Here is an 18,060-nt window from a genome sequence, read left to right on the forward strand (position 1 = left end):
AGTCGTTATATGTATTTAGTTAAAAAGTAAAATTTAATTGACAATGAAGTGTAACAAGATTAATAGATTTTACTGATGAATTGACAATATTATATACTATACTGTACTATACTATACTAAGCTAATGCTATCTAGTTTGGGATATAACGTATCGTATAACAATGGCGGAAAGTTACGAACGGTAAATCTACGGAAACGTAAGTATTAATTAACCTCCAAATCTCTCTGTCTCAATTCAGAATAAACTTAGGATCCTGACTAGGTCTATAAGCTACTTATAGAAAATAATTAAATATAACAATTGGTCAATAAAATGGCTAAAAAACTTCTCGTTCAGTGGAGCTGCAACTTGTAACACGTGGATTTGATACTCTTACCGATACTAAGTAATACTTACAAAATCTCTGTCTAAGTTAACTTTAAACTAAGTATCATAACTAGGAATATAAAGCTACTCTAGAAAATAAATTAATATGCCAATTGAAGCTAATGAAACAGAAAAAACTTCTATTCCAGGAGCAGTAGAAACTTCGCCTGCACAAGGCTACTCTTGTTCTGGCTTATTTGAATACCAGAATGAGAATATTTGAAGTCTGAGTTCCCTGTGTTAGAAAAATAAATTTATAAATAATCTTATCTGGATTAAAAGTGTTACAATATGGATGGAGTCATGCTGAAATAGGCATGCACTCACTTTCCAACCTATGGGAATGTTCATCGTGAATCCTTTTATACAAAATAAATGGATTAAATTATATTATTCTTTGTTTTCTAAATTTCTCCATTTCCCCCTTTTTAAATTGCCAGAATTTCTATTAAACTAAACCTTCATCGATTTCGTTAATTTCTGATTTTTCATCACATTGTCATAGCTACCAATTGTTTTACCAAATTGTTACATCTGGCAAAATTTCGTTCACCAAATTGTCTTGTACACCAAACTGTCATGCACTGAACTTTCATGCACCAAATTGTTGCATATAGCAAATTCTAATGCACCCAAGTGTCATACAATGAACTGTCTTACAACAAATTGACATGGACCATATTACTAGTAAAGATTGGAGAAAATAGAATTTTGGAGAAGGAAAGCCAAAACATTGAGTGATTTGTAGAGTTTGAAAGATAAAAGCAGTGAATGAATTGGACAGAATGGTGTGAAACTATTTTAAGCCAAAAAAAAAAAAAAAAAAAGATTACAGATAAGGAAGTCTTCTGAAAAGGAATATCAGAGGATACAGGTGCATAAGTTTAAAGTGGAATATATACCTTGAATACATTTTTAAGACAGGAGGAATCATATTGTGAAGAAATTTGGACAAAACTGATGGTCGATGGTTGAGGTAACGATAATTAGATTCTTTAGAAAATGTTAGTGAAATTTGCCATATTGTAGATGGAAATGGAGATCAGATCTGAGACTACATATTTTTGAAATGAATTAGGAAGTCTTTGGAAGGTATAGTTCTTTTCGACTAATCATGACACTGATATGTAGGTGAGGAAGAACCAATTAGGAATCGATGGAATTTTTAAATATGGCCTACAAACATGAATGTACCTAGCTCGTTAACATGACTTCTGCAGTGCTCCTCCACACATCACTCTATTTGGACTCTTGCTCCCCTTCCCCCCTTTTATAAATGGCAGAGTGGAGGCAGTGAGATTATAGACTGGATAGGTGCCATTAGAGCATTACCAATGGGTTCAGTTTGGTTGACTGTTTAGTGGAAACTTTTGAAAAACATTTTAAAGCTCTGTACCCTTGAAGTATTAAAGAATATTGGACCTTGCCATGTTGCCTGTTATCACATCACAAGGCATGACGTGTACTGCATGGTAGCAGATATAAGGAGATGCTGGAGATTTGCTCTATAGACCAAACATGGTTTTCACCAGTAAAAGCCTTTAAGTCAGGGGTCAGCAACCTTTTTCTGCATAGGGCCAGAGGCCATGTCTGTGAGTGGATGGTAGTTGACATTCATCTCTATAGCTAATAAATGAATGTAATAATAATAAAACATAATAAACTATGAATAATGTTTATTTTATTTAAGTAATATTATATCTTAAGAACAAGCAATTAGTGTGAGAGTTAATACTGTTTGTTGCTCGAAAGTCTCTCATTATTAGGCAACAGGCTGGATTGAGGCCAGATGCAGGATGTCATCTAAATGGGCATCAGTCAGTTGGGGTCTTAACTTGCTCTTCGTGTATTTCATTTTTGAGAATAGTTGCTCACACATATAAGTACTACTGAATATCAATGTCATTTTTTTCATGTGATCTACCAAATTGGTATATTTCCCAGATTCAAGAAGATATTTCCTGTAGAACTCTAGTAGTGATACGTCCCATGCATGAACTTTGAATCTTAATAGATCATGCACTGCATTGTTCATTTGAACATTTTCTGGTACAGTATCCACTTCCACTTCAAACAGAATGGCAAGCAGCCTGAAATTGCCTGTGCGTGCGTGCTAATGAATGTCAGCAAAACAGGAAGAAACCTCAGTTCTCAAGTCATGTATCACAGTCACAAATTTGTTTGCATCTGTTGGTTTGGTCTCCTGGCATTTAGGGAAATGAACATAATTTGATTTCTCAAGCTGGCATTCCCAGAGTGGTAATTTTGTTTTGAAGGTGATGATATATCTACACATCTCATGTATCAGCAGATTTCTTCCCTGTTCAGGTTCTTTAAATGGGATGTTAAGTCCATCAGAAGTGCCAGACATAAATACCATTTGGGATCATGAAATTCTGAGGCATTCACATTTTTACTTTCAAGGAATGTTAACTATTTCTTCTCACACAGCGTATAGCCTAACATCACCTCGACTGAGCCAGCGAATATTGTGGAAGTAGAGCAGGTCGCTGTACTGAGTCTCTGTTTCTAATGAAAGTTGTTGGCACCAACTATGGTTTAAATCCTGAGACAAGATCAGGTTTACTGCCCTCATCATGGCCGCCTCTGTAGCCAGGTGGGCAGGAGTAGCAGTGCGTAGCACACACACTTCTTGATTAGACCAGGGTTCAAGCCCGTGACCACCAAATATGGAGGATGCGGAAAGGTCAGGAAATGACCACCGCATATCCCTGGAGCAATATGGCCTTAGTTGCTAATGCTCCTAAAAACCAAATAACAAACAACAACAAACAGCCCTCATCATTACACCCATCATGTCCTTCAAATTTGAAGACTTAGCACACAGTGCTTCCTGGTGGATTACGCCGTGCGTTTTTTGGACTTCGTGTTTAATTGCAAGGCCTTCCATGTGTCTTTGAAATAGAGCCACAACCTTTCTTTTCTCTAACTATTCCCGGCACTCCATCGGTTGTTACGCATACTAGCTTTGATAGATCCAACTTCATGTTTGCAGTACACTTCAGCAATGCTTCAAAAATGTCTGCTCCTATGGTAGTGCCCTTGATAGGTACCAATTGAACAAACTCCTCAAGAATGTCGAAAGTTGAATTTATTCCATGTGCAAATACTGCAAGCTGAGCAATATCTTTGGTATCTCTACTCTCATCAAGTGCTATTGAGTACTGGTAATTTTTGCAGTAGTCCTTAAAAAAATTTTTCACATCCGCTGACATTTCTTCTATTTGTCGTGTGACTGTTCTTGCAGAGAGACTGACATTTGAAAATAGTCTTTTTCTCGGGACATAGAACACAAACACTCTTTCACAAAATCCCTGTCAGCGAAAGGCTTCAAATTTTCTGCTATTAACTTTAATACTGAGTAGCTGGCACGTGTGTTTCTTTCTGATTCTGTGCTTTGTTTCTTGAATACCAAACTTTGTTTTTCTAGGCTCAATTTAAGTTTATGAAATTCATTGTTCCTTGCTTGCCCATTAAATTCACTGAATTTCGTTTTTTTTTTTGTCTCATAATGCCTCTTGATGTTGAACTCTTTATTCACAGCAACACTTGAATGGCAAATTAGGCATGTGGGCATGCTGAAGTGTTGAGTAAAAAAAGTATTTTTCTCCCCAAGTGTCTTGGAATATTCGGCACTTAGTACCCACCTTCCTGCATTTTGTTGCCATTGGGGTTTGCTGAAGAAAAAAAAAAAGAAATTCAAACATTACTATAGCTATAACTATTATACTTGTAAGTGAAGAAGATAACGCCTCTCAATTTAGCTATAAATTATGCCACCATGCCACAAGTAGAAAATACAAGAAATGCATGCATTGTATGATAGACAAAACTCACCCATTTCCGAGGAATCCAAATTAAGGTGCAAAGTATCAAGAGCAGCAGTAGATTAGCAGAGCGATAAACGTGCCTCTATGTGAGCTCCTTCCATGCATGACTGATTCAATGCGAGCTATGGTGCCATCAGCCATTGTAGTACAGACAGAAAACATGAGCTATGGGAGATCCAAAAAAAAAACATGTATGAAAGCAGTGCTGTTCCCCGAATCTTCTAAAATCAAAAATCTAAATGTTTCTTTTTTATTTCTATTTTAGATATTTATTTTTTTGACTTATAAGTAAATATGTATTTTTATATACAGGCTCATAACACTGTCCAAGTTGTTACAATTTATTAAAATACTGTGGTTCTACATCGGGCCTGAGATAGAATTACAAATTGAACTCTGTTTTAGGACCACTGCAGGCCGGGTGGATATGGTATTTCTTTTTGGGACTACGGGCCAGATGATTTTGTGGTAGCGGGCTGGGCCATGGGTTGCCAACCCCTGCTTTAAGTGGTTGGTATTTCACTTGATTAATTTATTACCTGCTTAAAAAAAGGGGGGGGGGGAAAGAGCTACAACAGCTCTATAGTTCCTATTAAGAATGGATAAGTGAATCTCTATCTACTGACTAAAATGTTATCCACTCAAAAAAAAGATTTATTGAATTTTAAGCACACATTCCTTTTGAAGATTAGTTTTTGATTTAAAAACACATGTACAGTGATGTTCAAAGAAAATGCATCACGCTGTAAAATTGTAATTCTCGTCCGAATAATGTAAGTATATGGCAGTATTTCTTACAGATTGCATCAGATAAGATTGACACGCATAGGTGATGACATAATATTGCATAGCTGTTAGTTTCAGCTATATAAGTACACTCTGCAAGAGTTGTAGTCATTCCTTGCTTGTGTCAGGATGGTGAGATACATGGAGTTGAAGAAAGAGTGCTATTGTTGCTTTACATCAGGAAGGATGTTCTTCCCATCATGTTGCTTATAGCGTGTCTTGTAATCAGTCGACATTGAGTAGATTTCTTTCCAAACTCAAGAATACTGGTTCTGCTGACATGAAAAAAGGAATCGGATGCAAACCAGTATCTACGCCAAAACAGGCCCGCGTTTTGAAGCATTTATGCCTTAAAAACCGTAAAGCTTCTTTGTCTGAGCTGGAAAGAGAATGGGAAGAACATACAGGAGTGGTAGCAAATGCAGTAACTGTCAGAAGACGCCTCTTCAAAAATGGACTTGTAGCCCATCGTCCTAAGAAGAAGCCCCTCCTCACACAAAAAATGAAAAAGACCCGATTAATTTGGTGTAAGGAGCATGTCAAATTGACCCCCGAGCAGTGGAAGTCAGTTATTTTCTCAGATGAGAAAAAAAAATTCAACCTGCATGGCTCTGATGGGAAACAAATGATTAGCCGTAGACGTAATCTACGGCTAATCATTTGAGGTAGCTCAAATTTAATACCTACCTTTTTAATTGAGGTAGCTAGGTAGATCTAACGTATAATTATAGAAACAGTAATAAGCTTAACTGTTTCTATTAGATAGCATAGTATTGACATTTAATTAATTTAATTTATTGATTTTATTAATTTAAAGTATCATGCCCCAAACTAGAGCAGCAAAGCAACGGGCACAAAGTGGCAGGAGTGCTGTGACTCGGGGGAGAACTGAGGGGGCCGATTCTCCAACACATCACAGCCTAAAAAAATGTGCAACTTGTGAAATGTTTGCCGAACTATCTGGAACGGAACATGATATTGCCATGGGGGAAGTCTTTGTGTGTGCACGATGTAAGGAGTGTAAGGAAATCAGGTGACAACTCAGCGTTGTTATGGGCCTATATGAGAGTTTGAAGGACAGGATGGATGCCCTCGAAAGATCTAAATTGAGGGGCCCATCAGGCTCTCGGCTGCCCACATCAACGCCAGAGCTTGCACTTGGTCATCACGCAACACAGCGGCAACCCCCAAGGCAGAATGCGCTGGTCCCTCAGGAACTAGTAGTTGTTGGTGACTCTATCAGGGAAACGGGGAACATGCTATGTAAAAAGGATAGGTGGAACAGGACCAGGGTATGTCTGCCAGGGGCAAAGGTTGATGACGTGTAGAGCAGATATCATCTTTTAAGGGCACAAAAGGTGATATAGTTGTACACGTTGGCACTAATGATATTAAGAGTAGGAGACTGGCAGAATTACTTAACAAGTACAGGTCACTGTTGAACAAAAGCCGAGAATTAGGGTTGAATTTGAAAGTGTCTGCAATTCTGCCCAGACACGATAGGAGGGAGTATATGATGAGAGCCTTGTCGATCAATTCGGCCCTGGAAAGATTTGCAAGGCTCAAGGGATAGAATTTTTTTCAGCCTGGACTGTACTTGTTAACAGGAGAGACTGCTTCTACAGGGATGGGATACACTTAAATAGAAAGGGTGCAAGAATATTTGCTGATGCTATCGAGGCAGTGTTGGGTGGGTCGGAAAACTTATAGCTTGGGGGGGATACAAGGACTAATAGTTTAACAGTAGCCGTAGGCAGAGGTGAATGTGATTCTTGCACAACTTCTATTAGAATAAGTAGCAACATGGAGCGTGGGGTGTTGGGGGTTTCAGGGACGGGTGGCGGTCATCGTGGAACGGGTGGGTATATAGGATGTGTTAGGATAACAAAGAATAGGAGTAGGAGCATGTATGCTTGCATGTATACCAATGCTAGAAGTATAGTAAATAAATTTGATGAATTTGAAGTGTTGGTCAAGACATCAAAGGCGGATATTGTTGGGATATCAGAGACATGGTGTCACACTGATACAAGGAATGCCGAACTGGAATTTGGGGAGCACAATGTGTACAGAAAGGATAGACAGGATAGGAAGGGAGGAGGTGTTATGCTGTTAATTAAGAAAAACATAAAATCAAAAGAAGTGCATCCAGTTGATATAGATGAACAGTGCACTGTTGAGTCAGTTTGGTGTGACATAAGCACTGCGAAAGCAAAAATAAGAGTAGGAGTGTGTTATAGGCCTAATGACTCGAATGAGTACAATGAGCAATTGTACAGAGAAATAAAGTGGGCTAGTAAATCGGAATGTCTTATAATAGGGGATTTTAACTTCCCAGATATTGACTGGAACTTGTGGGTTGGGCACTCACACACTAGTCAGACAGTTGTGGACTTATTGGAGGATTGTTTTCTGCAGCAGCATGTTCAAGAGGTAACCAGAGAAAGTAATACTCTTGATCTGGTTATCAGCAGTGATAATTCATGTATTAGGAATTTGCAGATAAAAGGAACCACTAGGTGGCAGTGAGTAAATCCCACTTTAAGTAAATCCCACGTCAGTACACCTGCTCAGTGTACTGACGTGGGATTTACTTAAAGATTTAATAACCATCAGGGGTAAAGGAAAGGGTTTTTGTTTCCGTAAAGGCGAGTACAGTGGTCTTTGACAGTTTTTAAATTCTGTACAGTGGAATCAACTGACGATGTTACCAACAGTAAATTCTAAGTGGGAAGCATTCAAGGAATTAATCGTGGATGCTACTAAAAGTTTCATACCTATTAAGAAATATTGTTCAAGGTTTAGGCCTAAATGGTTGTCAAATGAACTAATGAGACATGTAACAGAGAAGAAAAATGCATGGGGTGCATACAAATTAACACGTGACACAGAAGCCTATGATAGCTACAAGTTGATCTGTAACCAAGTTACAAAGGAGGTTAGGCAGGCGAAAGCAGATTACGAGAAATCCTTGGCAAAAGATGCTAAGAAAAACAGCAAGGGTTTCTTTACTTATGTAAACTCTAAAAGGAAGGGGAAGAATCTGATTGGTCCACTTGACATCGATGGTTCGACTGTTGATGATCCTGCTCAGATAGCAAACAAACTGAATGAGTATTTTGCATCTACATTCACACGTGAGGAATTATTAAGGTTTGAAAATGGCAGAAGGTTATCAAATTGTAGCAGGATACTTAATGATTTTGTAATAACTGAGAGCAAAGTGGAAGAGAAACTGTTGAAGTTAAACATAAGAAAAGCACCTGGGGTGGATGGGATCTATCCAGTTATATTAAAGGAGGCGGCAAAGCAACTAAGAAAACCCTTAGCCATAATTATGAGAGCATCCTTGGACTCAGGGGAGGTCCCCATGGACTGGAGATGTGCAAATGTATCCCCAATTCACAAAGGGGGATTGAAGGGTGACACGGGTAATTACAGACCAGTTAGTTTAACTTCTGTACCGGGTAAAATAATAATGGAGTTGCTGGTTAAAGATGCATTGCAGGATCATCTAGACAAGACTCCAGCAATAATTCAGACACAGTATGGGTTTGTTAAGGGAAAGTCTTGTCTGACAAATTTGATAGGATATTATGATGTGGTTACAAAGGAACTGGATGCAAAAAATAATTTTGATATCATATATTTTAATTTCAGGAAAGCTTTTGACACTGTTGCGCATGGAAGACTATTTTACAAATTGGAGCAGAATGGTATTAAGGGTAAGTTTCTACAATGGATAAAAGGATGGTTAAGTGCGAGAAGACAGAGGGTGGTAATCAATGGGTGCTGCTCTTCTTGGACTAATGTTATTAGTGGAGTCCCACAGGGTTCGGTGTTGGGTCCACTGTTGTTTTGTATATTTATCAATGATATTGATGAAGGTATTTCAGGCTTAGTGTTGAAGTTTGCAGGTGATACAAAGGTTGGCAGGGTTGTTAATGACAGTAATGGCAGTGTGCTACTGCAACAGGATCTAGATAATTTGGGCAGATGGGCTAAGAAGTGGCAACTGAAGTTTAACCTTGACAAATGCAAAGTACTGCATATGGCTAGAAGTAACCCCAGAGAAACGTACCAACTGTGTGGTACTACACTTAAGATGGTAGAAAATGAAAAAGACCTGGGAGTAATTGTGCAGGCAGATTTGAAGTTTTCTGAGCAATGCAGACAGGCTGCAAGGGCAGGTCATGGGGTTTTATCAATGATATATAGGAATTTTGCTAGCAAGGAAAAGGAGGTGAGTACTGTGTACAGGTCTGGAGGCCTCATTTTAGGACGGATGTAGATTTGCTTGAGCGTGTACAGAGAAGGGCAACAAGATTGGTGAGGGGAATGAAGGGATCCTCTTATCAAGAGAGGCTTAAGTTCTGCAAATTGCAGTGGCTGGAGACTAGGCACCTGCGCGGTGATCTGATTGAGGTGTATAAGGCCTTGAATGGGTTGAGCACGCTGAATTCTGATGGGATCCTTCCACTTGTTCAGATTACGAACCTAAGGGGGCATAAATTCAAATTAAGAAAAGACAGATGTAGATTAGATGTGCGGAAATTTGCCTTTAGCCAGCGGGTGGTTAATTGCTGGAACAAACTTCCATCTGTCGTAGTGGAAGTTGATAGGTTGAATAAATTTAAGGAGGAACTGGACAGGCATTTGGAGGGAATGGTGTGTTTTTTTTTTTTTTTTTTTTTGGCTGATGCTGCATAAGCTCATACATTTGCTTTCTTGCATCACATGCCACTGCTACTACTACTACTACTACGTGGTGAAGAATACTATCCAGACTGTATGGTGTCTACAGTATGGACCAGCCAAATGATATGCGTGATGCATTTCGTATTGCGGAGTAGGTGACCTGCAGTTTATAAAAGGTTCCATAAATGCCAGTGGATACCTGGCTATATTGGAAGGCAAATTGCTGCCAACCATTAGAGACCATTGCAGCCTACCAAGTAACTGCATTTTTCAGGAGCACCTCTGTAGCCAGGTGGGCAGGAGCAGCAGTGTGTAGCACACGCATTTTGATTAGATCGGGGTTCGAGCCTGTGACCACCAAATAGGGAGGATGCGTAAAGGTCAGGGAATGATCACCGCATATCCCCAGAGCAATATGGTCTTAGTTGCTAATGCTCCTAAAAACCAAATAACAACAACAACAACATCTTTCAGGATGACTCTGCTCCTTGTCATCAGGTGAAAAGTGTAAGTAGGCAATTCTGTATCAACTTTAGCTTCATTTCTGCATTACATGTTTGACAGTAATGTGTTTACATTTGTTACAGGTGAAAAAACAGTTGGTAGAATGGTCCATTACAACTCTTAGCTGGCCAGGAAACAGCCCAGACCTGAATTCTATAGAGAATGGATGGCATCGTGTGGAATCTGCAGTTGCCAGATAGAAACCAAAGACCCTTCGTGAACTTCAGGAAGTATGTTTGGAACCACAAACTATCAGTTGATTATCTTCAAAAAAAATCGATCTTGTCAATGCCTCAATGGTGTGCTGCTGTCATCAGGGCCAGAGGTGATTCAACTAAATATTATTTTGCACCTGGTGAACTTTTCATTTTGTTTTCCATTTAAAATGATAAACTGAAGCAAACTGAGGGCTTCTGATAACATTTCAGCCATAAATTATATGTGGTAGATGACTTTCATCAACTGGTGAAATACCACCACTTTGCTTATTGGAGGCTTGAAGTGGTGAAACCCATGTTTAGTCTCTAGAGCAAAGTTTCCGGCATCCTCCTCTCCCCATACTTCTCCTTCAACCCATGCACGGTACTAAGTACTATAGGTTTTGATACATTTCGTGTTTGGGGTTTCATAAAAAAAAAAAAAAAAAAGAAGAAAATTGTCATGTTTACTAAAACAGTTTGTATAAATGTTGCAACTGAACATTTTTGAATATTTTGAGAGCACCTGTCAAATATTACTTACTTTTACTTTAACTTTTAATAAATATCTTTTGTTTATATTTCTATTTGTGATGCTAGTCATTAATGTAACATACCATCATGTAAAAGGATTAGAAATATGAAGTTCCTAGGTGATGCACTTTCTTTGAACACCAGTGTACATACCATAATTCATGCTTTTTTTTAACTTAAATTTTATTGATTCTGATATGTTTCATTTACTTTTTGTAGCATTTCATAATGCATTTTAGATAGCTTTATTTAATTACCTGTGAAATTATTTTATTTATTCTAGTTAAAAAGTTTGAGAAGGAAATGACTCCAGAAGAAAAAGGCAAACTTTATGAGGCTATAGGATACCAGGAACAAGCAGCACCTACAGAATATCCTAAAGAGGTAATAACTGGCTAGTGAAGGGTTTGTTTCTGAAAAAAAAAAAAAAAAAAAAAAAAATGCAATTTTTATTGATTTCAATGGTTTAGATATAAATATTTACTTGAAATTTTTGTCTTGTCAAGTTTGCTGAAAAAAAGGGAGAAACTATTTGCTAATATTAATTTATATCATAAAAAATCTTCTCTTTTTGAGCCCTGTTGTTGTATTTTTTATTGATTATAGTATAGTTACTTAAAATATATAACATAATAAGAACAAGAAAATGTAGTCTTATGTTTCATAATGAACTCAAATTCCTTGTTGTGCTCTGCAGTTTTAAAGGCACATGAAAATTGTGTTTAAAGTTTTGTTTCCATATGCTGCATGACTGCTCACTTAGACAAAATACATTATTCAGCATTCGGCATATGCTCACTTATAGAGGTCGCTGATAAGAAGCCAGTAGCTTCAAAACAGCTGTCTTAACAGTTTCTCAGATTTTTAAATATATAATGGATTTATCTGTTTAGGTAATTCTATACAGTTTAAAAAGTTATTAGCAACTTAGACAGAACTGTAGATAATAGTATTTGTCTGTAAGTTGAACATAAGCACAAGTCTTAGTATATTGTACTTAGTCTTCATTGGAAGCAGAATGATCCCATATCCAAAAATTGAATGCAGTAAAGCACAAATTTTATTTGAGTCAAAATTGGACTTGGAATTTTGATCATGGCATGGCAATAACACATCTTATTGATGTGGGAGTTGTAGTATCCCTACAGCATAGAATCCTAAATGGAATGGGTTCTAGTTACTGTGAAAGTCCTGTTCTTGTATTACTGTCAAGCATCTGTCTTCCCAGAAAGAAGGATGGAAGGGTCCAGGATATCAAACCTAGAGAGTTGCATTGGTCTTATTGGTATGGGGTCCAAGTATCGTTGTGAAGAAGAAGAACTAGCTCTTTCTTGACTTTGGCAGATCTGTTCTTTATTTTTGAGAGGTTGGAATAAATGTAAGAATTTATTGTGGCATTGTTTTCCAAAAAATTTGCACAGGTTCAGCTTCTGAACTTGTTGACTGCTGTTTGCTTCTGTGCAGCATTCTTTAGGAGAGGTGAGAGTCCAGGCCTAATTTCATTTATTGAAGGGAATAAATGAAATCAAAATGCTCCCTCCTCCCCCATTGCAATGGGGGAGGAGGGAGCATTTTGAGCCTTCTTCAATAAAAATACACATCACTGCTCTATAAGGTGAGTGAGTGATGTGTATTTTTATTGCAGTATGATCAGTAGGAGTGTGTTATAGGCCAAATAACTGTGATGAGCACAACAAACAACTATAGAGAGAAATAGAGTGGGCCAGTAAATCAGAATGTCTTAAAATGGAGGATTTTAACTTTTCAGATATTGACTGTAACTTGTGGATTCATCACTTACACACTAGCAAGGCTTTTGAGGATTTATTGCAGGACATGTTTTCTACTGCAACATGTTAGAGAGGCAACAAGAATTTATTGTGGTTATTATCAGCAGCGATTCTGCGTGCATTATGAATCTGCTGATAAAAGAACCAATAGATTGGAGTGATCACAGTGTACTGATATGGGTTTTACTTAAAGATGTAACTATCATCTTCAAATGGTTTTTGCTTTTGTAAAGGAGACTACAGTCAGGATCTGAATGTGTTAAGTTGCTGACAAACTAAATAGGTTTTTTGCCTGTACATTCCACATGCAAAATTCTTTAGAAGGGGGAAGGGAATACCAGAAGTTCATCAAATTTTAACAGGGTGCTGAATGATTTTGTGATAATTGAGAGGAAAATGGAAGAGAAATTGTTCAAGTTAAACATTAAAAAAAAAAAAAAAAAAAAAGCCACATCTGGTTGGTGGGATCTATCCAATCATATTAAGTGAGGCAACAAAGTAGGCAAGTAAATCCTTAGCCACAATTATGAGAGCATCTTTGGATTCAGGGGACATACCTGTGGATTGGAGATGTGCAAATGTATCCTCAATTCACAAAGGAGGGAATCAAAGAGTGACATGGGTACTTCTACAGACCTATTAGCTTAACTTCTGTTTCAGGGAAAAATAATGGAGTCACTGGTTAAAGAAGTAGCACAAGACTATCTAGACAGGAATGCAGTTATACTTCAGTTACTGCATGGGTTTGTCAAGGGCAGATCTTATTTGACCAATTTGATTGGATACTATGATGCAGTGACAAAGGAATTGGATGCAAAAAATAATTTTGATACAATATACTTGGATTTCAGGAAAGCTTTTGATACTGTTGCACATAAAAAGAATGCTGTACAATTTGGAGCAGTATGCATTAAGGCAGTGGTCAGCCCACAGGCCAGATACGACCTATGAATAAATTTTATACGGCCCAAGCAGAAAGTGAACTGAAACAGCATTTTAGAGAATCATGCCACTGCATGTACAGGCATGCATTGAACTCAACTGTATCAAATGTGTACATGTAGTCCAGTGCAGTCCTATGTACGCTAAATACAGTAATGTACATATCAATCTTTTCATATTGTGAAATTCTATTATTTTGATATAACTTGTTCATTGTATTGAATTATTATTAATTTGTATTGAGTTAAAAAATCATGCTTAAAAATGTTCCGACAGAGGAAAGTCAATTTGGAATGTTGTGTTTTTAATCAAAGGTGGACTTGAAGACTATTTCTTCACTGCTTACGATGAAAAAACAGTATGTTTGGTGTGTAAGGACTGTCATTCACCTTAATATTGAAAAGCAGTGATCCTTTTCAGGTTGTAAATTTTCTAAAGTAAGCATTTAAAAACAAAAAGTAAGGTTTTTCTAAAAAAAAAACAAAAACAAAAGTAAAGTATTTTTTTACAAAACAAAAATAAGTCATTCTTATAATTTTAATAAAATCTAAAAAATAAATCACTGACAGATTTCTTGCACTTGCACATAAGTGTTGGGAATTTGAATTTTTTATGATAAAAAATGAAAATAAAAAATGGTGATGGGAAAATAGAAACTTCTTTTTACATGTAATGATATGGAAAATGTAACTCACTAATTTTTATCAAATCACTCAATGTGGCCTGCGAAACAAATCTAACTTTGAATATGGCCCCTGCAAGGAAAAGGATGGACACCACTGCATTAAGGTAAAGTTACAGTTATGGATAAAGGGATGGTTGACTGTGGGAGAAGGCAGATAGTGGTTATCAATGAACACTGTTCTTTGGGGGACTAATGTTATTAGTGGTCTCTCAGGGTTCAGTGTTGCGCCCATTGTTGTTTTCTTTATTTATTAATGATATTGATTAGGGTAGAATCGGGCTTTATGTCTAAGTTATCAGATGATACAAAGGTTAACGACAGTCACGAAGGTATGCTGTTGCTGCAAGAAGATCTAGAAAAATTAGGCAGATGACCTGAGAAATGGCAGTTGATGTTTAGCATTGACAAATGCAAGATACTGCATATGGATAGCAGTAGTCCCAGTGTGATGTATTATGGTAGTGGCAAATGAAAAGGACCTGTGGGTAATTGTGCAGTCTGATATAAAGTTCTCTGAGCAGTGTAGACAGGTTGTCAGGAGAGCTCATGGAGTTTTATCAATGATGTACAGGAATTTTGATATTAGGGATAAGGAGATTATCCCATTGTATAAGACAATGGTCAGGCCACGTCTTGAGTACTGCATACAGGTCTGGAGGCCTCATTTTATAAAGGATGTAAACCTGCTGGAATGAGTACGGAGAAGGGCAACAAGTAAATAACTCTTTTTGAGTTGTGCCAGTATTGCAACGAAATAGAACCTTCTTGCTTATAATATCAGTTGGCATTATTTTAGTTGAGCCACTATTGTACTAAAATAGTTTACGTTGTTTTGTGCCACTTTGTGTTTTTTTTTCGTGTAATAGTTTATCATTGACTGTTCTGTTATGGAAGGCAAAACTTCAAGCCATGGCAAATTGATGCTTTAAAAAAAAAAGACTGCTTTAAGTACTGCTAAAAGACTGCTGTAAATTGCTACATATGGCATGAAGGTGAAAAAGGTTCCTCTGAAATAGGATCTTGCCTACTAAAATATTTTGAAGAGAAAGCAGCTTCTTTCCAATCTGACGATCTTGAAGTTTCCTTTTATTCAGACAACTGTGGGGGACAACAAAAGAACACATTTATTATAACAGCCTATTTGTATGCTGTGGCAAACTTTCGAATCAAAACCATTACACACAAATTTCTTGTTGTAGTTGATATGTAAAACGAGGGTGATTGTGCACACTCATTGATATTGAAAAATATTAAAAGATCGCTAAAGTCTGGTCCTGTATTTGTCCCATCACAATATGTTACCTTAGCTAGAACTGCAAGAAAGACAGGAAACCCTTTCAAGGTGACAGAGATGAGACATGACAATTTTTACAACCTGAAAGATTTGGCCTGATGCACTTCTATGAAATTTAATGAAAATACTGATGAAGTGAAGTTCAACTTCAATGACATTGCTATCTTTATAGTAGAAAAACAGCATTTAGACTCTTTCTTTTATAAAACATCATACAAACAAGATGATTATAAATCAGTTAATATTAAAGCTAGTAAAACAAGAAAACCTTTGGAGTCATTTGTAAAAATGACTCCAAATTTGGAATATTTGGTATTGAAAAAAGCCTACAAGAGTTCCAATCCGATTTTAAAAAGGAAGCACAGTAGACCTCCAATGTTTGTTGAACAATAAAACAATTCCCAAATGTCACATTGTTTTTATAACAGTCTAAAAGTTAATTTACGGAAGGATTAGAATTTTCTAAGGAGAACTAAATTCTTCCAAATTTTTGCTTGTTTCTACACCAATAATTTCGTACTCACTTCTTGTTTTTATTTATGCTTTACCACAGTAATGTTCTTAAAGATTAAAATGTAGTTCATACATTTTCCTGAGTTTATGAATATAAACAAAGTTCTTGTTTGATGTTTTTTGTTTGTTCTTCATCCTAATTATCTTTGATCTTTAAGAGACTCAAGTCACAAATTTTGAATGTTTGCTGGTGCCAATAGTGGTACAACTTAAAAGGAGGGGTGAAATTTTCAAAATTCTGGTTACCGATAAGGGAATTTTGATCAAGACAGCCTAATTTTGAGTACCACTGGGTATGATGAGATGAATCACAATATATTTCAGCGATCACATAATTTCTTCATTTCTAAAGAAACTAATTGTAAAAGCCAAATTTTTCTCATTGATTATCTTAGAATTACGATTTCTGAGTTATGCCACTATTGCTGCCAGTGAGTGATATGTTGCCTGTAGGTAACATAGGTTATTTATATAATGTTGCCTACATGTATTTACATATAGGCAACATAAATAGTTCCACCACAAATGCCCTACTACTCTCTGCTCCATCTGTTCTCCCTCCCCAGATATAAGGTGTGATATCTACACATTAAAGATAAAAGTTGAAATTTTCATAGATGAGCCCTGTTGCCACAAATTCAAGTGACATGTAGAGGGGAACAAGTTGAAATTCTGCAAAACATCGTTCTGAGATGCAAATGACCTATTAAACAATGCACTCGCACAAAGGATATTGGTATTACTCTAACATAAATTATACCAACTTTGGTCTCAATGGCAATAGCAGTTTTAAATCGAAAGAAACACCCTGTAATTACCACTTCAGTCTGCATATTGCTGTTTTATTTTCTATATACGAACATAATTTTCTAAATGTATTCAATATTACTTTGAATGGTATATTTAATGCTGCTCAATCCAAAATATTAGTGGTAAATTTGTTTTTTCCTTTTAGTTTATTGAAAACGAACTTCATTTTATGCTGTACAATTTGGTAGTGACACTTTCTGATGATACTAAAAGGTAAGCTAATTATCATAAATTATTAAAAAATTTGATTTGCTGTTATTTAATTAGCGAACATCTTCCCTTATGTTTTATATATAGAAATCACTGTGCTAGTGTGAAGAATTTATTTTTCTTTTTTAAATCGCATCTTCTAATTAGCAGTTCAGAAAATGGAGCTGAGTGATTAACACAGAGTGGAATTAGTGCATTTTTGTTTATCTGCACTTAGTGCTTGTAATGTGCATTGCAGAATACCTTAGGTGGCATTCTGCATGGCACATCACAAAACATGATATAGAACAAAAGCATGACAATGGAACAAAAAAAAGTTTGAATTATTATAAAGGTTGTAGGTAATCTTTAATAGTTTATACATAAAATTAGCTGAGAGCTGGTTTTTGTAAAATTTCATTGCAATGAATTGTGTAGAGTCAAAAACTCCAGCTCTATAAGCTTTGTCAGGAGCTTCATGCATTCATTACAATTAGGTGAACTAAGTACAGTATGTCCAGAAATAGAAATTGTGTAAACCATTTTTAAGATTCATTTTTTTTTTATATTTTGCAAGGCTGATTCATTTCAATTTGCTCTTAAATTTATAATTTATTTTATAGTTGGAACTGTTGGATGATGAATTGGTTTTCTTAATATAAATATATTTAAGTTAAATCATTTTTAATGTGATTCTTCTGAAAAATCAGGTGTGAGCTGTCTTCTCCACTGTGCATTCTGTTTTACAGCTAGTAACTAAATGCTATAATCTTGCAAGCTCATATATGTGATGAATGGTGTATTGAGTCTGAGTGACCAGCTAAGTTATGTGAGTACTTATACTTAATCTTCCTTCCCCCCTTTTACACTTATGTACTAATTGGACTTCTTCCAATCTCA

General features: G+C 36.5%; 1 protein-coding gene across 4 annotated transcripts in view; it reads left to right on the forward strand.

The window, feature by feature from the left end:
• Positions 1-18,060, forward strand: part of Vps13 (vacuolar protein sorting 13C) — a 1,645,987-nt gene that overhangs the window by 285,867 nt on the left and 1,342,060 nt on the right. For all 4 annotated transcript variants that reach the window (XM_090373229.1, XM_090373247.1, XM_090373239.1 and 1 more), the window contains exons 13-14: positions 11,221-11,321; positions 17,117-17,184. In XM_090373229.1, the coding sequence (XP_090229355.1) occupies positions 11,221-11,321; positions 17,117-17,184 (169 nt within the window). The remainder of the gene's footprint in view (positions 1-11,220; positions 11,322-17,116; positions 17,185-18,060) is intronic.

Source organism: Mastigoproctus giganteus, chromosome 1 (genome assembly GCF_048544385.1).
Source record: "Mastigoproctus giganteus isolate SK-2022 chromosome 1, ASM4854438v1, whole genome shotgun sequence".
Taxonomy (NCBI): Eukaryota; Metazoa; Arthropoda; class Arachnida; order Uropygi; family Thelyphonidae; genus Mastigoproctus; species Mastigoproctus giganteus.